Source organism: Furipterus horrens, unplaced genomic scaffold, assembly GCF_987537825.1.
Source record: "Furipterus horrens unplaced genomic scaffold, mFurHor1.1.pri manual_scaffold_7, whole genome shotgun sequence".
Lineage (NCBI taxonomy): Eukaryota > Metazoa > Chordata > Mammalia > Chiroptera > Furipteridae > Furipterus > Furipterus horrens.
Window position 1 is genome coordinate 85,887,363 of NW_028327177.1, and position 21,492 is coordinate 85,908,854.

The 21,492-nt window shown below is 43.5% G+C and overlaps 1 protein-coding gene across 1 annotated transcript in view; it reads left to right on the forward strand.

Moving 5' to 3' along the window:
* Nucleotides 1-1,681: 1,681 nt before the first annotated feature.
* ADAMTS9 (ADAM metallopeptidase with thrombospondin type 1 motif 9) overlaps nt 1,682-21,492 on the forward strand; it is a 184,945-nt gene continuing 165,134 nt past the window's right edge. Inside the window, exons 1-3 of the mRNA XM_090283884.1 lie at nt 1,682-1,799; nt 2,322-2,725; nt 7,812-7,974. Coding sequence (XP_090140010.1) covers nt 1,682-1,799; nt 2,322-2,725; nt 7,812-7,974 — 685 coding nt within the window. The remainder of the gene's footprint in view (nt 1,800-2,321; nt 2,726-7,811; nt 7,975-21,492) is intronic.

Below are 21,492 nucleotides of genomic sequence, written 5' to 3' on the forward strand. Positions count from 1 at the left end.
TCATTAATATTTACAGAATAGTGGACACTTCTAACATATTGCAATTTGTTCCTGGAACTGGCAAACTTCAGTATTTTCAACCATGAGTGTCAGCCTACTAAGCAACAGAAAACTCCAGTTCCGGGAAACTTGAGCAAATATACATCACTCATATCTTTTACAAAAAATTGTCATTTCCTTTCTCTTGAAATTAGCACATCCTATCTTCCTGAGGACTGGTAAAGGGAAAAGTACATTTGAACCATCCAGGATTAAATAATGACACACACGCTCACGCACTCATATACTGGCATCCTCCCTCTTTGGCTTAATTTCTGACTGGAAATTTGCATCCAAGGGCGGAGAAGCCTGTAGGCTGAACCGTCAGTTTTTCGCCGCTCCAAACTCTCTGGCAGAAAGCAAAGTGGAAGTGACTGAGAAATCCGCCTTAGAACTGGTGCTTCCCCTCTGGTGCCAAGACTCTCGTTTCGCACTCGCCTTTCCCCATCGTCCCAGTATCGCTAAACCCCTGGACAAGCAGAGGCGCCACAGTCTCCGCCCCCTCTAGTTAGCTAGAGTGGTTCTTAACCTTTTCAGGAAACCAAGGACTTGAAACATACCCCAAATCGCAAGATTAAGAACCCTATCTCTAAAACTTCTGACTTGGGGCAATTAAATAACAAATCTCATCCCTAGTGAGACACCGTGGAAAGAAAAGAGGCGCTCCTGCACTGAACCACTTTCACTTGTAAGAAACTAAAAGAAGGGATTAGACGGGGAAAAAGAGAAGAGGAAGAGGGCTGTTGCCAAAAGATGGGAACAGAGAGAAATAAAAGAGAAAAGGGAAGAGAGAAATATGGGAAATTAGAGGGACGCAGTGGGAGAAGGAGTAGACACCACGGAAGTGGGTGGGGTTGTGGGAGGCCAACTCAGAGAAGCCTAGAGATTGAGCGAGGAGGAGAAAGGAGAGATTCGGCAGGGAGAAAGAGCAGAGAGGAGAGAGACCCAGAGAGACAGACTGCGAGCGCCAGGAAAGAGACAGTCCTCTGTTCTCCCTCCTCAGGATAGGGAGTCTCAGAAAAGCTTTTCTCCAGGAGGTGGCGCGGACCGGGATCCGCTGCCCCGGCGCTGCTGACGCCTCTGGCCTCCGCCTCTTGAAGCCGGAGGCCGGCCGGGAGTCCCGCACCGACCGGACAAGCAGGGGGACGCTGTCTGGAAGGAGGCGGTCCGCACTCACTTCGCTTTCTCCTCCCCTCTTCTCCTAGAGGCGGGCACCCGGGGTATTTGAGCAGCGGAGGACCCGCGGCCCCCCCGCCTCCGCCCCCCATTCAAGAGGCAGCTCCGCTATCCCCGCCAGCACAGGGCGCCCGCCGCGCCTCGGAGCGCACGTTCCTTGCTTTCTCCTACACGTTCCCTGGACATTATGCGGCCGAGCAGCCGAACCCCAGTCCTCCTTCTACGGCTACTCCTCCGGCTCCTCCTGCGGCCCGAGCGGCTCAGCTCTCGGCAGGCGGCGGCGTTGCTCAGCAGAGCGCAGACGGGACCCTCCCGGAGAGACCTCAGCGACTCCTAAAGTCAAACGTTGGCGGTGAGCGCCCGTCTCCGAGCGCTCAACGCGGCCGCTGCCTTACGTCGCCGCCGCAGCCAAAGAGGGCAGGAGGAAGGGGGAGGGGGAGGCAGCGGGGGAGGGGTGAGGAGCACCATGCAGTTTGTATCCTGGGCCACACTACTAACGCTCCTGGTGCAGGACCTGGCCGAGATGGCGAGCCCAGACGCCGCGGCGGCGGCAGTGCGCAAGGAAAGGCTGCACCCGAGGCAAGGTAACAAGGTTCCGGGCCGGGACCCCTACGCTCCCCTTGCCACCTCTCAGCCTCCGCGCCCTGGAGCGGGCACCCCGCAGCGGAAGCCTCTTTCCTTTTCCTAGAAAGAATTATTTCCCGCTTTGTAGGCTCTCCCTTATTTAGGTCATTCCCAGCCAATTTCTGGAGTGACAATGTGAAAGGAACTTATCCCCTGCACCCTTTGCTTTAAGCCTGATTTCTCCCCTTCCCAGCGCCAGTGCCCCAAACTACCGTAACTTAGTAACTGGACGCAACGGCTAGAGCATGTTTTATTTTATTCAGGGTATTTGTCAGAACCTGAAATTACCTTATATATTTTGACTTGTTCATTTTTTTTTTTCTGGCTCCTAGCAAATGTTTATCCACTGAGGGTGGAAGGGTTGATTCAAATGGGCATAAGAAAACCCACTGGAAAATAACTCAGGACAAAGCCCTCACCTTTATTTTAAAATTTGCGGAAAACTGAATTACTGGTTTATGTGTCTTTGCTTCTCTTTGCAGTGAAATTATTAGAGACGCTGAGCGAATACGAAATCGCGTCTCCCATCCGAGTGAACGCTCTCGGAGAACCCTTTCCCACGAACGTGCACTTCAAAAGAAGGCGACGGAGCATTAACTCTGCCTCTCACCCCTGGCCTGCCTTCGCCTCCTCTTCTTCCTCCTCCTTTACCTCCTCCCAGGCGCATTACCGCCTCTCTGCCTTCGGCCAGCAGTTTCTATTTAACCTCACCGCCCATGCCGGATTTATCGCTCCACTGTTCACTGTCACCCTCCTCGGGGAGCCGGAGGAGAACCAGACAACGTTTTATTCCGAGGAAGAAGCAGAACTCAAACACTGTTTCTACAAAGGCCATGTCAATACCAAGTCCGAGCACACAGCGGTCATCAGCCTCTGCTCAGGAATGGTGAGTGGGCACGCGCCCCTCCCCACTCCTCCCCTCCCCTCCGCTTTTGAAGACTTAATTGCTTTCTAGCCTAAGACTCACTAAGGCGAGTTTCCGCTCTGGCCTTAAGTAAGTGCTGGAAGCTCGTTTGCGTCCCGCTCTTTGGGTGGCTATCCCAAAGCTTGCGCTTACACTCGAGAGAAGCGCTCGAGCGAGTTTCGGATTTTGGGAGTTTTCTAGGGTCCTAACCTGGCTCAGCTGCGCTTTGCCTGACGCCGGGTGGCGGCTTGGAATTGGTTTACAAACTTAAGAGAGTTTGAAGGAAACTCGGCCGCCCTGGAGCAGCTGAGTGCAGGGAGGACACGACTCCTTATTGGTGCATTCTTGAATTGGGGGTGTGGGCTAAGGATCCCCAGGCTTGGGTCTGGGGAGTTCCTCCTGTGTGTCGTAGAGGGCGGTGCGTAATCTAGAGTCCTCGAGCCCTCTCCTTGCCTTTTTTCACGCGCTAGGAACCCTGAGGCTGAAAAGGATTGACAGGGAACAGGTCCAGTCTCCGGAATGGAAGGGTGGGCCCAGAGCTCCAGGGGCGGGGAAGAGGGCGGAGCCTGCCCCGGACGCTTTGAATTCGGGTGGAAACTGGTAGTGGGATGTGGCGCAGTCTGATTCTGCACCCTGCTGGCGGGGTGACACGGAGAAGTAGATATAGTGAGAGAGTCTGGAGAGGCTGGCCCGACGAGATTTCGGTTCTTTTGGGGCTTCTGTCACCCACTGGGTTTTCCTGAGAATCGGAAAAGGGAGCCTGCGGCGCAGGTTTCCCTAGAGAGGGAGAGCGAGAGGGCGGGGCGGCCACCTCCCAGCGCAGTAAAATACAGACTTAGCAGGGGATCCAAGCTGGTACCGCGACCCCCTGCTTACCACCGCCCCCAACTTGCCCTCCAAGAGGTCCCACACAGCATCCGCCCTTTCCCCCCGTGACATCTGAGGACCCGCAGTAAGATTCCGGCCCAAGTGACAGTAGTCCTTGACTTTCTCAAGCGTTGTGCGTTGCTGCGACGCGCATGTGACGCAGAAACTTTCCCGGTTATGCTCTCCCAGCGCACGGCGCCCCGGTGATGCGTTAGTCTTTCCCTTAACACCCACACTCCCCACTGCCACCTTTTAAAGTGGGAGCATGGATACTTACCCAGGGTGCTTGGCTGCCCCCTCCGCACGCTGCTGTTCGTGGGGCGAGAGGTCCCCGTCTGGATGTCGCATCCACCTCCGCCGCTCAACGTTGGGGTCAGATGGGGAGCTAGGCAAGCCTGGAGACTGGGAGCGGGTAGGTTTAGCTTGCTGGAATGCGGGCTTGGGGATGAGCCCGTTTGGTCCCCAGCAGAGCTTGGAGCCGCGGCGCGTTGTTGAGATTGTTTGGGAGTGGATGGATAAGGCAGTTTGGAGAAAGCGGTGGGGGCGCTGCGGTGAGTCATCGCTGCCTCAAGACCTAGGTAGGACCGGAACCCAGGAATCCTCCTGTTCTTCGAAAGGTTACAGCCGGCCGGGTTAGGCGTTAAGTTAGGTACCGGAACAAAGGGCATTAAAACGACTGTAAATCCCAGGACCGTAACCCCCAATTTCAGAAACTTGGTTAGAGCTTCGTCTTTACGTCAAGTTTGTAAACAGCCTTTACTCCTCCCTCGCCCCGCCTCCAACACCCTGCTGAGTGGCCCCAGGACTTGTATGAATATCTTGCTGCGCAGGACCTTAATTTCTATTGGCAATTTTAGGCAGTAACTCGCTAACTCAGGGAACTGAGGCCAGAACATCAGAAAAGATGCCTAGTGCCTGTAACCCTATTTATATCGCATTTAATTTGCAGTCTGCCTCTTTGGGGAGGAGGGGTTTAGCATACATCTTAAATAGATGCCCGCTTCAATGATTAATCTAACCCCAAACCCTCGCCCCTTTGTCTTCCTTTTGGAATTTATCTTTCCCCTCAAGACTTCCCCTTACCATTTTTGTATCAGTAGAATCGTGAAGCTCCTAGTGGCCCTCCCAGGAAATGTGCCAGAAAATCTTTCACTCTTCAGAGTGGGCCATGTTATACGCCGCCCCACTCCCAACCGCCATACACACACCTCACCAGTAAAGTATGTTTCCCTGAATTCCGTCTCAGATATATGTCTTACGTTTTTCGAGCAACTCTACCCCAATTCTAGCCCTCTTTAATTCTCTCCTGCTCTCCCGTTAAGACCAATGCCTAAGAAATATGTCCATCTGGTTTTCCTCCAGTCTTTTCTCTCTTATCTCTGCCACTAACAGATTAATGACAACTGGGTGCAAAATCACATCACTACCCTTTTCACTGACTCTGCATAGCTCCTCACTGCCCAGTGAACAGCTATAAACTCCATCTGGTACATTAAACCATTTACAGTATACCTTCTCACCCCACTCACACCCACATGTCCAGGATGGTCTGTCTCTCAAGCTTTCCTCCACAAGTCCTGTATTTCAGCCAGTCTGCTTTTGCTTCTTTTTTTAAGTTCCCCTCCTGTCCTAATCCTATCTCATTGCCTTTGGGCCTTTGGATTTATTTGCTTATCTCATCCAGCTTCACATGCTCAAATTATGCCCTTCTTTTGAAATGTAAATTACATATCTTCTTTCCCAGGAAACCTCTTCCTGGTCCTATAGACTGCTGTTTTGTCTCCCTCCCCACCTTAATAGATGTGTATCTGTATTTCTCTTATGGTTCTTAGTATGCTCTCCCTTGTATTATAGTTTTTGGTTCCCCTTCTCCTTGGCAGCAGGGTCAACATTAATTCATTTCTCTCCTGTGTTAGAGCTTTATATATTGTAGGTACATAGTCCCAATATTTGAATAAATGTTCACCTTGACCAAGAAAGGATTACTTATTGATAAAGCAGCTATTTGCAAATCAACAACAAAATTAATTAGGCACTATATATATACCATTTATTGAACTCTTATTATGTGCCTTGGCCTCTAATCACATACAAAATCTTCACAACAACCCCATCTTTAAACAACTCACTTTACAGATTAGGACACTGGGGCTTTGAGAGTTGGAGACTTGTTTGAGGTCTCACAGCTCCTAAGCGACAGAACTGGGGTTCGCAACCAGTCTTTGTGGCATTGCTCTTAACGGTTCAGAGAGACTCCCAATCTACATTCCTAAAGAGAATTTTAAAGTTCTTTTTATTTTTAAGGCGCCGGACTAAAGTCAGGGTAACTGAGTTCTAGATTCAGCTCTGGTGCTATTTAGCTGCTTCTGTACCACCAAATAGGAACTTTGGCTTAATCAGTTCCTCCCTCTGGGCCTCAGTTTCCCTTTTTAACAGAAGTGCCAGATCCACACCAGATGAACTCCCAGCTTCTTTCCCAGTATTTATGGCATGTCTCTAGTAGGTTTTACAGATGACAGTATGCATCCTGCACTGTGTTCAGAGTACACCAGAGTTGTGTATTGAAAACAAAGAGAGCTGCCTGGGTGAGATTAAATTTGTTAAATCAGTTCTCTGGAAACCAGCTACTCTGTTGCTTAGTCTCGTCACACCAGAGTTGCGGAGAACTTTTTTTAAAGTATAGATTCTACGCTTTACCCCTGGAAGTTCCAAATTTGCAGATAATAGATAATGCCCTAAATCTGAATTTTTAAAACACTTCCTGGGCAATTTTGCCACTTAGCTGGGTTTGGGAACCAGTGTCTTAACTTAATGCTTCACAGACTTTATCATGCTTGAGAATACCATGGAATTCTCATTAAAGTTCTAGTTTCTGGGCCCTACTCTGATATTTTGATTCAGTAGGTCAGATTTGGGGTGGAGCATGATTATTTGAATTTCTAACAAATTTCTGGATGATGCTACTTTTAAGGACAATCATTTCCCTTGTATCCAAGGGAAGGTAAAAGGACTCCACTCGATTTCTTTCTTTCTCTTTCTTCCTTCCTTCTTTCCTTCCTCCTTTCTTTCTCTCTCTCTCTCTTCTCTCTCTCTCTCTCTCTCTCTCTCTCTCTCTCTCTCTCTCTCTCTCTCTCTCTCTCTCTCTCTCTCCCTCCCTCCCTCCTTCCCTCCCTCCCTCCCTCTCTCTCTCTCTCTCTCTCTCCTCCTGCTTTTCCTCCTCCTTTTCCTTTTCTTCCTCCTCCTCCTTCTCCTCCTCTGTCTTCTTTTTCCAGTGCAGGAAGAGGAAAAACGGAGAATAAGAGAAGGGCCTGATTTCTTCCTTTAAACATTGTATGGCCTGGGGAACTATTGTGCTCTTGTCATGTTTGGTTTGAGTGGCTCCACCTTGAGACATGCAACATTTGCAAAATTTGTGGGTATGTGGGAAGGGAAGGAGAGGGGGTTACCTCATTCAAGGTGCTTAGAATGATTGGCAAACACAAATTGTATCCTAGTGATCAAAGGCTAACACCACAACAGTAAAAGCCACTACAAGCCCTTACAAGGTGTCACTTTGCTAAGCACTTTAAATGCATTATCTCACTTAATCTGCAAAGTAACCCTTTATAGTAGGTATTTTTATCCCTAATTGATGAACATTGAAGCTCAATCTCAGCATTTAAGGAGCTTGCCCAAGGTGGGCAGGTAAGTAGCAGTGCTGAGACTGGAACCGAGGGCAACCCAACTCCAAAATCACTCCCTATTGCAAAAGGAAGGGCTGGTGAGAGACTCATTTGCTAGTGTCACAGGTGTCACCACCTTGAGTGCCTTGTCATCAACATATGCTTCCTGAACTTGAATTCATGCTAAGGCTTCCATGGGTCAAGTTTTCCCTTGGAGATCACACCCATCTTTTAAGTTTCCAGGCTATCTTCACACAGAGAAACACTCTCTTTCAATAGTTTGGGAAAGGAATATGTGATTAGAACTTGAGCACCAAGGAAGTAGTTCTTAGATGTTTGGATAGCAGGTACAATAGAGTCAAATCAAGAATAAGGTACTGATGTGGGAGAGAATGAAAATAAACTGCTTCTCCAAATGTGTCAGCAGCATTTTAGGTTTAAGCGGTCCTCATGACAAAGGGATTGGGTAAAATGGCATCATCTCCACTTTGAAATGTTTCGTTGTTTATTAAATCAACCTCCCATCTCCTCCTTTGCAGCTGGGCACATTCCGGTTCCACGATGGGGATTATTTTATTGAACCACTACTGTCCATTGATGAAGAAGAAAATGAAGAGGAACAAAACAAACCCCATGTTATCTACAGGCGCAGCATCCCCCACAGGGAGTCCTCGACAGGAGGGCATGCATGTGCCACCTCAGGTATTTGCTTCTTGCTTCAGCAGAGAGCCCGCCTCTGTGAAATGGGTTAATTGCCCTGCTACAAAGATGTAGCTCTTTCACATGCTACAGAGCACTACCATTTTACATTGTCTTTTATTTGATTTTCAAGTGAGGTAGGTATATCCCCATTGCACAGATGTGAAAGCTAAAGAGAGTCCTAGTAACTTGTCCAGGGTTGCACAGCTAATAAGTGTCAAGACCAGGATTCAAACTCAAATAGCAGTGACTGCCAGCCCACTATGGGCAGAGCTGCCTCTTTTGTTGAAGTTGCTAATTTTTATGATTAAGCTTTAGTAATGTCCTAGGCTATTATAGACATATCTTCAATTAGCAATTGCTTATGTTTCTTATTTTCTATTTATCTTTTTACCATGTAAAGTTACAAAACAGTCTTACAAATGAAACTCACAAAACTTCTCTGTGTTTCTTGGAGTTTTTCCTGTCAGCTTCAATTTAGCTCATGTTCTGTGGCTTCAGGAACTACGGGACTGGAAATCTGGGTTGCACAGTCAGGTTTCTATCAGATGCATCTATGTCTACAGCTAGATTTCCTTCCATCCTGGCCAGATTCTTTGAGGCTTAATGCTGACAATGTTTGGCCATTGTCAGAGCTGTGTCAGTCCTTCTGGCCACCCTGGAAAACTTATGTTTGTCCATGCTACTCAATCTGCAATCTTGAAAAGAACCTTCACTGTCCTTGAAGTCTGGTTACTTTCTCTGCAGTGATAGCTTATTATATATATAACTATCTTTCTCCCTACTTTTTATTTTTAAAACTTGCTTCTCTGTATTAAATGTCTTCTCAGGGTCTTTCTGGCATATCCAAATAAGGCCAAAATTCATGACCGACAGGTAGTTTCCTAAAATGCTTTCCGAACAATCACTTGTTTCATCTCATCTCTGTATCGGTTTCTCCCACTATGACAGGGTAGTGTCCTATTCCCTCCTGGATTTATTATTTCTAAAGTGAATCCTTTAATGCAAAAACATTGGCTGTCTATAATCTGGAGAAGCCAAGTCATAGGGAGTATCATCATAAGGCATAGCACTGTAGGACTTTTGGCTTAATACCATCCAGTGCCCTGTTCATACTGCCAGGGCTAGGTACACTATAACTGAAGTATTCTGTATGTTAGACTGTCTAAAGAGCCAAAGGGTGGCAGAGGGAGGATGAGTGAGGAGTGTACTTAGAAACAATGGTGGCAGCAGCTTACGTGGTGCCAAGACTGCCAGCAGCAGCTTACGTGGTGCCAAGACTGCCAGCGGCTAGCAAGTTCAATAGGAAGACATTTATCACATTTTGTTGACCGTGCTGGTAAGAATGTCGACATTTGCTTTTTGACTTCCCAAATATGAATTAGCAGGTGCATATTTTTACGTGTGTATAAGTATACACAGACATACACATATCTACATACACACAAGAATATAGCATGTGATAGAAAGGAAATATATGATTTCTCCCTTCTTATCTTACTGATATATGTTCAAAAGATACTCAAGTAATATTTTTATTGATCAATTTATTGAACAATGGCACTTTGTGATTTTCTTCTGCCCTGAAGTCACAGAAAACCACCATTTTAAAGAACTACCATTTATTGTGGTCCTATTCTCTACTGGCATTGGGCAAAGCACTCTGCCTACACTGCTTCACTTAATCCTTACCACAGCCTGTAGGATGGGTAGCATTCTTTCCTCCATTAGACCTGGTAAAGGAGTTGAAGCTTTCAGAAATGAAGCAACTTAAGATCTCACAGCTAGACTATAATGAAAACCCATGTTTACCTGTCTTGTTCCATGATTCATTTTCTCTCTGCAGGTGTGGTATGTATGTGTGTGTGTGTGAAAAAGAGAGAGAATAACATCATTCAAAATATCCTCAAGGTTTATTTTTTTAATTAATTACCCAAGTCAATGGTCATTACATTGATTTTTCTGGACTAGAGGACAAGTCATTGTCAAATCTTATTAAAAACACAAAGAAAAGGGAATCTGAAAAGGTGAAGATTGAAGACAGCAGAAGATGCCTTACTTTTTAAAAAAAGCTTATTTGGGCTCTTGTCTTTATTGGTATTGGGGCCTTTAAGTGCCACATTCCAAATCACAAATGCCAACTTTTACTTTTCCTTCTGATTTTAGCTTGTTTAGTAACTAGTGTAGCAGGCCCTTCCTTCATCCCAGTGGCTCTTGCAAAGGTTGCTGCTGGGCTCTGCTCCTCTGGTTTCTCTCCTTCAGCTGCTCCTGTTTCCCTTCTCTTAGTCCAGATGCAGGGGGCTCACAATAGCTGGAAAGAACTTTGGAACATGGCACAGTTTACCAGAAACCATTAGAGAGATGAAGCAGCAGGTCATGGAAACCTCAGAAACCAGGTAGGCTTTGCACAGGGAGTGAAAATAGGTGGGGGGTGGGAGTGGAGAAGACCTTCTGGCCAGAGAGGAAAACATCCTCTTTGTAAATATCAATCCAGTTAGCTTCAGGGTTTCCCATTCCCACCACGCCCCACCCCAAGAGCAGTGACTAGTAATCAAGAGATTTTAGAAGTACCCTTATACAAATGTAGTCTATAAAAAAAAAATAATAATAACAGTCTAGAGAGATGGATAGAGAATCAGTGGGTTTAGTTAAGTGCTCCAGGTAATCCAGATGTTCAGCTAAACAAGAGTCCCTGCTAAAGTTAGATTTAAGGTACTGACCACTGTCCATAGCTTGTTGTTTGCTTTGCCCTAGATGATAGAATATTTGAGCTGGAGGAAACCTTAGCAGTCAGCTCTAAGCCACCATCCTAATTCTATATAAATGAGCAAACTGTAGTCTTCGGTTGTTAAGTTACCTATTTCCAGGAGTGATAACCTATATGTTCAACACCAACCCATCAGAATGTAAGATAGCTCAAGCCTTGGAACAGATGCTGGGGACCTCCTGCTGAGCTATGTGTAACCTTTTAGTTTCTGGATCAGGGGAGTGTGTCCAGGGCAGGGCAGTGTGGTTCTTACACTACTGCCTACAGATAGAACATAAGTCTTACTCATTTCTGATTCTTCACATATGTCTAATTAAAAATAAAAAGATTCTGAGTAACATGTTAAAAAATATGTATAGAAAGTCTTATATAGTGAAAAAACTTCATGGGTTTAGAAAGACATCTACAACTTAATTTACGCATTCATGTGTGCATTTACTCATTTAGCCATGAACTGTTTATTGAGTAACTCCTCTGTGCCATGAGGATAAAACCGTAAAACTGGGAATCATCTTCATGCCAGTTATTTATGTGACCTCAAGCACATTCAGAGTATAAATGAAGAATAGCATATACCTCCCAAGGGTATAATCATAACTAAGCGAGTACGAAATAATGAGGGCTCCTAGAACAGTGTTTAGAAATAGTAAACAGTCTCTGAATGGCAGATTTTTAAAAAATGATCATGAAAGTAGAAAGCAAAACACTATAGCAAGGGAAGGAAAACTCAAAATACCAAAAACTAAAGCTAACCAGGCTCCTGTGATTAAGCTTAGAGTTTCTTGGTAACCTGGTCACAAAGGGATTATGGGGCTTGTCCAAGGTCCCCTGCTAGCCAGTGGCAGGATTGAGAGCCCTTTCTGTCTGCTTATTTACTCTACACATAATGCAGCATTTGAAAATTTTATTTCTTGAAAGTTTCTCTTGGCCCAGTGGCTGCCCTTCCTGTGCCTTCTCTGTTTTGCCATCATTGGGTATGAGTGGGAGGCTGAGTGGCAGGCCTGTGGGATCCATTCAGGAGAGTGTGTTGCTTTTGTAAGCCACTTTCTGCCCATCCCATCACATGTCACATTGCATTTCTAGATGAAACCCCAAGTTCTAGCACATAGACACTTTCTATTTGACCCTGAATTTTTCACAAGGGAATTTACTTGTTCTTATCAATGAGATAGACATGTTTCCCCGTAGGTAAGTGAGAGAAAGGCAGGGGAGTGGGCCAACAGGAAAGATTGTTTTGTTTGCCTGGACATAAAAGACAGTGTTTTTCTGTTACTAAAATACCTCTCTCACCCTCCCATCTCAGCAAGGCCAATGGTTTTTGGTTCTTAAGGCCCATCAATGCCACTTTTAAGGCAATAATTAGACAATTGTGTAAAGGTATTTATGGGAGAATACTCAATACAGTGTTATTGCAGAAAAATGCTGGAAACAACTTAATGTCTATCACTATGGGAATATATCAATAATTTATGAGGTGTGCTTTGGGTGGATTCCTATACAGTCATAAAAATGATGGCATAGATGTATGTTAACAAACAGAGAAATATGTATATTAAGTGACTGGGCAGTGATGATTCAGTGTATATGGTATGATCTCATTTTTTAAAAATAAGTGTATGTGGGTACATGTGCGTAAAGAAAAATATCTGAAGCAATATGCATGAAAATGTTAATAAGATTATTTCTGGTTGGCAGGAACATAGGCAATCTTTACTTTTATATTTTATATTCTTCCATTCTTGCCATGATTCTATAATAGTTTCATAATAAGAAAATATAGTTTAAAAAGGAATGAGGATAGTAGCATCCAGTTATTTTGTAGCTCCATGGCACTTGTCATCAGGGACCAAGAGCCAGGCCAAGATCCCATGGTTTGTTTCTTTCTTTTGGGGAGGTTGTAGAGGTGGTGGATGAGATAGTTTTAATACCACACATAAAAATCTTGCTTTTAGCTATTTCTTTGGAATATTAGAGCTGATCAAAGCTAAGGGTTCCTATAGATGCATTTAAATTGCCTGTGCCTATTGGACTGACCTTGGGATTACCATAGTTTAGTCTCCTTTAGGGACTGGGGACTCTGTCCATCACCCCCACTAAAACGTACTGTCACTTCTGAGTTGGGGTCCAAAGAATATGATCATAAAGGCTGAAAAATCTAAGATAATAATTAAAGTCATCATTGGTTTGACTCATATTATGTGCATATGAGGGCTCTGTGCTACACACATTCCATGCATTGTCATATGTAATCCATTCATTAACACTACAGGGTAGGTATTATTATCCTTATTTTACAGTTGAGAAAATTATAGCTCAGAGAGGTTGTCCAAAGTCACACAGCTAGTAGGAAGTAGGGCTGTCTTGATCCCAAATCTGATTCCAGTGTGCTATGCTGTGGGCCAAATTACCTATAAACCAAGTGGAAGAAGCTGCCATCTAAAAATATCCTTTTTTACTTAAGATTTCAGAACATCTTTTTTGTCTTTAATCTGATTTCTAAATGATACTCACAGTGGCTAACATTTGTTGAGCATGCATTGTGTGGCCCGCACTATTCTACATGCTTTAATGGATTATATGTCTTAATACTTACTTGAGTCTCAATTTTGTAGTTGAGAAAACAGAGATACTAAGAAGTCCATATTTTTGACTTACCCAAGGTCACAAGTCTCATAAACACATCCTTTTGTCCTGGTCTGTTAGAGGTTTTTTTGCCTATCACTTTATTGATTCGATTGTCTTCATATCTGGAATTGGCCCTGGCTGGTTTAGCTCAGTGGATTGAGCGTCGGCCTGCGAGCTAAGTGTCGCTGGTTCGATCTTCCAGTCAGGGTACATCAGAGAAGGAAAACTCTGACTCCAAAAAACCTCCGCTGCCTTGCGGCATACCTCTTCTGGGGAAAGGCTAAGGGAGTAAACCCCGACAGAAAATCCGGAGCCGGAGTCCCTAAGGCGGTTTGACGTTGTAGTCAACACCGGCAACTCCTGCGGCGCACCTGAAGCCAAGCTGTATCGACTCCGTCTTTCCCTTGGACCCTTCAGCTGCGAAGAGAGGGGGGGTCTGCTGCATGGGCAACAGCAGACCCTCCATATCACCCTGCCCAGGCTCTGTAGCTTCAGCTCCACTGGAGAGGACACTCCAGCATCATCGCAAGATGTCAATTCAACACGGGAGGAGACAGATGCCGTGTCACTCCCGAGTCGGACTGCACAGCCATTCTCGGCGGTGCAGATAGACTCTTAAGAAGCTACACCATCGTCTCTCGAGACGGACGGCTGCCGACGATGTCTTCATATATGAATTACTTTTTCTCGTAGTATTTTTTGCATGCCTTCCAAGAATTTGATTTGATTTGAGGAGGCCTGGTGCCTGGAATTCCCACCCAAGACTAATGACTCACTGCAGCCTTGTGTCTCCAGCAGGCCTCTGTTGGAGTGAATACTTGTTACACATTAACCCTGCAATTCCATTAATAATTTAGCATAGATTAGCTGATTAGATTAACTGTCCCAAAAGTTGGGCCCAAATGGAGTGAGAGACAGAGCTAAGGAGCAGACCTCTGAGGGGGCTTTAAGTAAACAATTCTGGGACAGCTCAAGGGTTCCAGGCAGTAAGAGAAGCTTTGGCTGACCTCATGGTCCTTCTGCGCCCCAGTAGGTCAGTTGTTGTTGGCTAATTAGTGATTTCTGTGAGAAGCCAGCCTCCCTCCATTTTCCCATACATGTTCGTACCCTCATATCCTTCCCCTCAACCTTTCGAAAAACCTGTGAACACAAGGATAGGCAACATATGAGGAGCCATGTGTTGGTCAATGTACAAGCACACTATGGATTATTTCATTCACTCCTAGAAACAGCTCACTGGGAGGAAGATGCTCCAGGTGCTCCCATTTTACAAATGAGAAACTGAACTCAGGGAGGTCAGTGAACCAGGACTGATTTGACCTTTAAAGATTGTTCCTGTCTTTTGGGGTTTATTGTTTTGACTTAATTTCCTTTCACTTACTCCTTTTTGTTCCTCATCAGTCTTTATACCTTTTTATCTGCTTTATATTTCTCAAGGGCTTTATGATTAATAAAGTTAAGTATAAGCAATGACCTCTAAAATCCTTTGTAAATTATCAGAAAATTACTGTTTTAAATAACTGAATTTTTGAGCTTGTTTCTTCAGCTTTATCTTCTTTGTGGCATTTATATAAAAACATTGGTTTTTTTTAACATTGAAATCTGTAGTGCAATATTCCAACAAAGTAAAAGATAGTAAAAAAGAAACTTCTGCTACAGGAATGGTTTCTTCTTTCATTTGTTCTCATTTATTCATTAGGGTTTTTGTTTGTTTGTTTCTATGGTTTTTTTTTTTTAACTTTTCATCTTGTTTTTTAAAAAGTATTTTAAGAAGTAGAAGCAATAGTAAAATAAACACACCACCTACATTTAACAATGACAAAGAATTTTCCACATTTGCTGCTTCATTTTCCTTTTTGCTAGAGTATTTTAAAACTAAACTCAGTTATCATGACATTTCCTCTCTAAATACTCTATATACCTATCTAGAAAGTGAAGATATTTTCTTATGTAACTGTAACATTATTTATGATGGTGATCAAAATCAACAATAATTTCTCCTTAATCACCTAAAGAGTATCTATATTAAAATTTCTAATTGTCCCCAAAATGCTTTTTATAGTCGTTTTGCTTAGACTGTGATCTAAATAAGTTCCACACATGGCAATTGGTTGTCTTTTAAGTAACTTCACTTGTTGTCATTGTTGTTGTTAAAATTGCTGTTTTTGTTTCAGTTTTAGTTTTGCTCCCATGCCCCCCCCCTTTTTTTTCTAATTATTTTTGCTCTTTGATTCACCTTAATCATCATAAGGTCAGGCTGCATTTGCAACAATTTGGATGAGCAGAATCAGACCCCAAACCCATAGCAGGTACCTAGAATGTAACAACATAGCCCTGGGGAATGAGCCACTTACCAGAATTATTCCACTGAGCATCGAAGGCAATGTGAGTAGGTGATCTTTTTGACGCGTTGTACAGAGAACATTGATAGCCGCCCCACCCCTTTTTTTAAATCTTCCAGAAGAAGGATCCTCACCTTATAGTATTTGCTGAGATGACCTTATCTACCATTCAAGTATTTCACTCCCTTGTGTTTTGAAGCCCAGAATCTGAGAGTTTGCAGTTGGGAATGGAAAGTGGCAGGTTAGCTTTGGACCTGAAATCAGGGCTCCTTGTGTGTGAAGTATTTTCCTGCCCCTTCCACCAGCCCTTTTGATAACTACTCAATCCAGAGACAACCTGAGGACTGCCTGCCTCACCTGCAGTCCCAAATCAGGGCCTTTCTCTGTCACCTATCATCAAATCTTGGTTGTTCATATCACTTTGCTTCAGAAACCCATTGTCTGCTAAGGAAAAAGGGTACTTGCTAATTTGTTCATCTTCCTGGTAACCCTTGAAATAGGTTAAGATGCACATCCCCTGTAAAGAAGGCATGCAAGAAATGACAGAAGGCTGGGGCAGAGGGCTAAGTGGTCAGGGAGTGTTTGGGGTAAATTTGAAGGCCCTCAGACCCTTTACCTAAGAGAGCTGTCTTTTTGAGGTAAGATACAGTAGTCCCTCTCTGTATCGCAGTTCACTTATGGTGACCTCACTGTATCACGGAATTTTAAAAAATATTATATTTAATTATTTATCACAGATTTTTCGCTATATCACAGGATTTTGTGGTACTGTATATGTATGTTGTTAAAGTTACGTAGGTTTAAGAGTGTAGAATAAATGTAAGGTTCCTACTTCGCGGGGGGTGGGGGTCTAGAATGTAATACCTGCGATAAGTGAGGGAATATTGTATTGTAGAATCTCTTGGTGCTCTTCATCTGAAGAAATAAACCCACTCATTTAATCAAGTGCTCTTTTACCATGCAGTTGAGGTTTAAATATTTAAACTTTGTATCTGCCAAAGTTAGGTTTCTTAATAATAATCAGATTATCACAAAATCATTATTGTAGCCATTTATGAATAACCAAAGTCTGCTTATGTCTGGGCCAGACTTCTTCATGGATCCTCTATACAACTGAAAATCATTAATCAATGGGAAGCATTCTGAGTATCACAAAAGGAACATGAAGAAATACAAGATGTGATGGTTTGTATACATGTGGGTGGTGGGCTTTGATGAGAAGGAAAGGAATCAAATGGAAGGCAAATGTTAGCAAAATACTCCTTCTTTTATTGATTCCCATCTCTCATATGACATTAGAATTAGAGTAGGGTGTTGAAAATGCAGTTGGCCTGCGGTGTATGGAAAAACTTGAAGTTGGTGTGATTGGCCTCAGTATTTTTCTGTTACAAGTTTTGTTTGCTTTTTGTTGTTTTTTACAAATCTTTTATACTTCCTAGTGTTTTCTTTCCATTTTTCTATTAAGTTATAAGTCATCCTTTCTAGAGTACAGCTCTGCACATTTTAACAAATGCGTATAGTCACGTAACCATCATCACAGTCAAGATATTGAGTAATTCCTTTGACAATTACAAATAAAGCCACTATAAATGTGTGCAAACAGGTTTTGGGTGGACATATATTTTCATTTCATTTGGGCAAATACTTAGGTGGGAGACTGCTGGGTTATATGGTAAGAATATCTTTAACTTTGTAAGATACAGCCATCTATTTTCCAAATGACTGTAGCATTTTGCAGTCCCACCAGCAGGGTATAGAAGTTTCATTTTTACTGCATCCTTGTTAGCACTTGTTATTGCCAATATTTTGTTTTTTTTTTTTGTTTTTTTTTTTTAATTTTAGCTATTCTAACAGTGGTATCTCGTCATAGCTTTAATTTGCACTCCCTCATAACTTAGCATCTCTTCCTGTGCTTATCTGCTATACACTTATCTTCTTTGGTTAAGCGTGAGTTTCAAATCTTTTGCCCATTTAAAAAAAAACTGAAATGTTTTCTTACTATTGAAGTTTGAGATTTCCTTATATATTCTGGATATAAGCCCTTTATCAGTTATGTAGTTGCCTATCTGTGGCTTCTCTTTTTCATTGTCTTCATTTGCAGATACTTATTGCATGCATGGCCTCCTTATTTATTTTTTTTAACTAATTTTTTGTCTTTTTTAAAAATTATTTATTCGTTTACTTATTTATTTTTAGAGAAAGAGGAAAGGAGAAAGAGAGGGAGAGAAACATCACTGTTTGGTTGCCTCTCACTCACGTCCCCAACTGGGGACCTGACATGCAACCTAGTCATGTGCCCTGACTGGGAATCAAACCAGTGACTCTTGGCTCGCAGGCCGACGCTCAATCCACTGAGCCACAGCAGCCAGGGCTTGGCCTCCTTATTTTATTGCAAACATTTCATGCATCATAGACATCATGCTGTCTCAGGACTACACTGCAGGAAAGCACAGCGCAGAGTTCGGTACAGAATTTGTTTGAGACACCAGTGAAGAGAAATGGACTAGCAAAGACTTATTTTGAACTTGCTCTTTAAAGCCAGTGTCTATGCCAACACAAAAGGCACGCTATTGTTGTTTTTATTTCTAATTAGTATACACAGACGACTTCCATTTTAAAGCCAGTGTACTTTATGAGGAGAATGTGTTCTCTTGACTCATAAGTGAAACAGTTACAAAGGAAGCTTTGGATACCTAAGAATACAACTATGTTCTTTTCAACATAGCACACATGAGAGAGAGAGAGAGAGAGAGAGAGAGAGAGAGAGAGAGAGAGAGAGAGAGAGAGAGAGAGAGAGCCAGAGGACAGTGAGACAGAGAAGGGTTGGTGATGTGAAATGAGCTCTCTCTGACCACATGCTCCTGGGGAAAGAGGAGTGGGAAACACAGTTCCATTATTTTCCAGAAGTTCCTATTCTGTGCCTTGTTGGCAATACAAGAGTTTCTCCAAAGGTTTCCTAATCCTCACATTTGATACTATTCCATTGTAACAAGTCAGATTAGGGAGAATGGAAGTGGTTTTCAGAAATTCTTATCTGTTATAGCAGGTCCAAAAAAACCCTTCACAGTAAGTAGTGGAGATGTGTACATTGTGCTTCCCGTGATATTATTTAACATCAGCTACAGCTGACTTCTTCTGTGTTAGTCTCTCTGTTGGGGTTATACTGTCTCCTCTCTGCTCACCCTTTATACTGTTTGGTTACTTCTTCTGAACCCGCTCTAAGAGTGACAGTGACCAAGAGAAGAGACTCTTGGGCTTTGCTCCTTTTGAATCTTAGGACTTCATTTTTCAGCATTATTCACTTTCATCTTATGAAAAATAAGAACTCGTATATTTTTCATACTGAGGGACTTGAGAGAGAACTTTCTGTGCCTAGAAAGAGAATGTTCAAAAGTGCGACTCAAATGAGGTGTTGGAAGTGCCACTGGGTTTAAGTGTAAGAACAATTAAGAATAAAGCGTTGAGATCATTTAAGTTATTTTAAGGCTATGGAGAAGGATATTAAGCTTTTAATTGATTTAAGGAATTAAGTAGTCACAGCAAGAGCTGAATTTATAGCACCTACATATGTGAGCTGGGCCAGGTGCTGTGGGAAGGTGGCCTGTGGGTTGGGAGGGTTCCTGTGAGTGAGTTGCACTGTGATCAGCATAAAGCGGACCCCCCGCAACCACTTGTTGCCATGGTCGCTGGAATATGGACACCAGACGAGAAGGCGTTTGTACTGCAGGCTGTGGTGCATAAACTTGTCCTCAGTCCTGTGTGAGCTGGGAGACTTGTGTATCAAAGGAATGTGGGAGATATGCTCTCCAGGAGTTGCTTAGAAGCCTTTTTAAAGAGATTCTGCCCAACTGCTCTTTAATCTCTGATAAGGGAGTGTTACCTAGACCCACCACACGCCTTGGGGCCACCTAGGAGCTGCTGTCAGATAGCAGGAAGCCCTGGATCCACTCCATTCCAACAGCCTTAAAAGGGTGCTCACCCTCAGGAATGAGTCACCACAGCCAACACCCTGGAGTGTCTCTTATCCCTCAGGCCCTATTTTAGCACTTTCTGTGATTTAAGACATTCAACTCCCCTATTAGGGAGGAAATAGAGGCACAGAGGGCTTAGGTAACTTGCCAAGGTCACACAGATTGAACGTGGAGCAGCTGGGATTTGAACACAGGTCTCTCTGACTCCCAGGCCCAGTCTCTAATCTAGCATATCACACTGCCTCAGTATTCACTCTGCAAACACTCACTGTCTGGAATGCACCATTCTATAGGTCAGCCAGTAGCCTCACATGATGCCTGAGCCCTTAAAATGTGGCCAGTGCCACATGTTGAAATAACAATATGTTGGATATAGTGGGTTAAATAGAATAGTATATTATTAAAATTCATTTCACCTGTTTCTTTCAACTTTATTTTTAAATGTGGCTGCTAGACATTCTTAACTTCCATGTGTAGCTGACATTTTATTTTTGCTGGAGAGTGCTGGCCTAGAAGACCCCAAGCCTTGTCACAGAGGGACCACAGACAGTACGGGGTGGCTGTGGGCAGCTGGCACCCCACCAGCCAGAAAGGCCTATCTCCCCTTATTGCTGAGAGATGGAATGAGTCAAAACCAACATTTCCCAAAGAGTATTTTGCAGGATATTAATAGCAAAATCAAACAGTCTCATAGTAAAATATAGGCTTAGATATGTTAAGTATTTTATACTACTTCAAATAGATATTATTTAAATATTTTCTCAAGTTATTTCAAGTGTGCCTAAATTTCTTCATGTGTGAAATGGGGAGATTTGCTTACTTATTGGTAAAATGTTTTAAGTGAGCTTCGCTTTCATGTTGCCACACAACAACAACAAAAATGCATATTTCATTACTAAGTAACTGGAATCACTTAGAAAATAACATGTCTCTAACATATCTAATTGCTGTGATGAATAAACAGATTAATCCATACATAGTGCTTAGAAGAGTGCAAGACACGGAGGAAAGCTCTCAACAACACTTAGCTGTTATTATTGTAACAGTCAGCAGCAGCATCACTGCATTTAGTTGAAGGAGTGGCAGGATGATGAATGAAGGGGTGCAGAGGGCCTTTGGGGTAGTGCCCCAGCTTGCAAACCTGAGTCAGCAAACTTAATTGCCCAGGTAGCTGGACCCTCAGACATGCCTCGCACCTACCACAGCCCCTTGAACTGTAAGAAATTTCTCAGTTGGCTTCTTCCCTGAGAATCCCATCAATATTCTCCTCTCCATCCAGTTCTATTTCCAGGAATGGCTCAGTCTCCTATGTTTCCCAGTTGCATGATTAAACCAATGTAAACTACCTTCTTTGCTACAAGACTTCTCAGAACATTTAAATTACTAATGTGCCTGGAATGTGTCCCAGATGCGAATGCTGTTAAAGTGTTTTTGCAAACCTACATGATTTGTTTTTGGAAATATCTTTTGGGACTAATGTTCCGTAAACCACTCACAGGGAAACATTGTACATAAAGGATCTGGCCAGCCTGAAAGAAGGCTTAGCAATATTATCTCTTCCTCCACTTCCCTTTGAACACATTTCAAAAGTACTGAGCATGGAGCACCAGACACGGAACACTCTACCCCCACACCCCTTCCTGTGACCTCAAAGAGAGTGATGGGTTTGGAGGCTGGATCTAGTGAGTAGCCAGGGATTTGCTCTTGTTTTTAAAGCTAGGAAATTGAGGACCCTTTTAAAAAAAATTAAACCTTGGTAATTTACATTCATGCCCTTTAAAGCTTTATAAACACAGGGCAGCGGCCCCCACCCCCA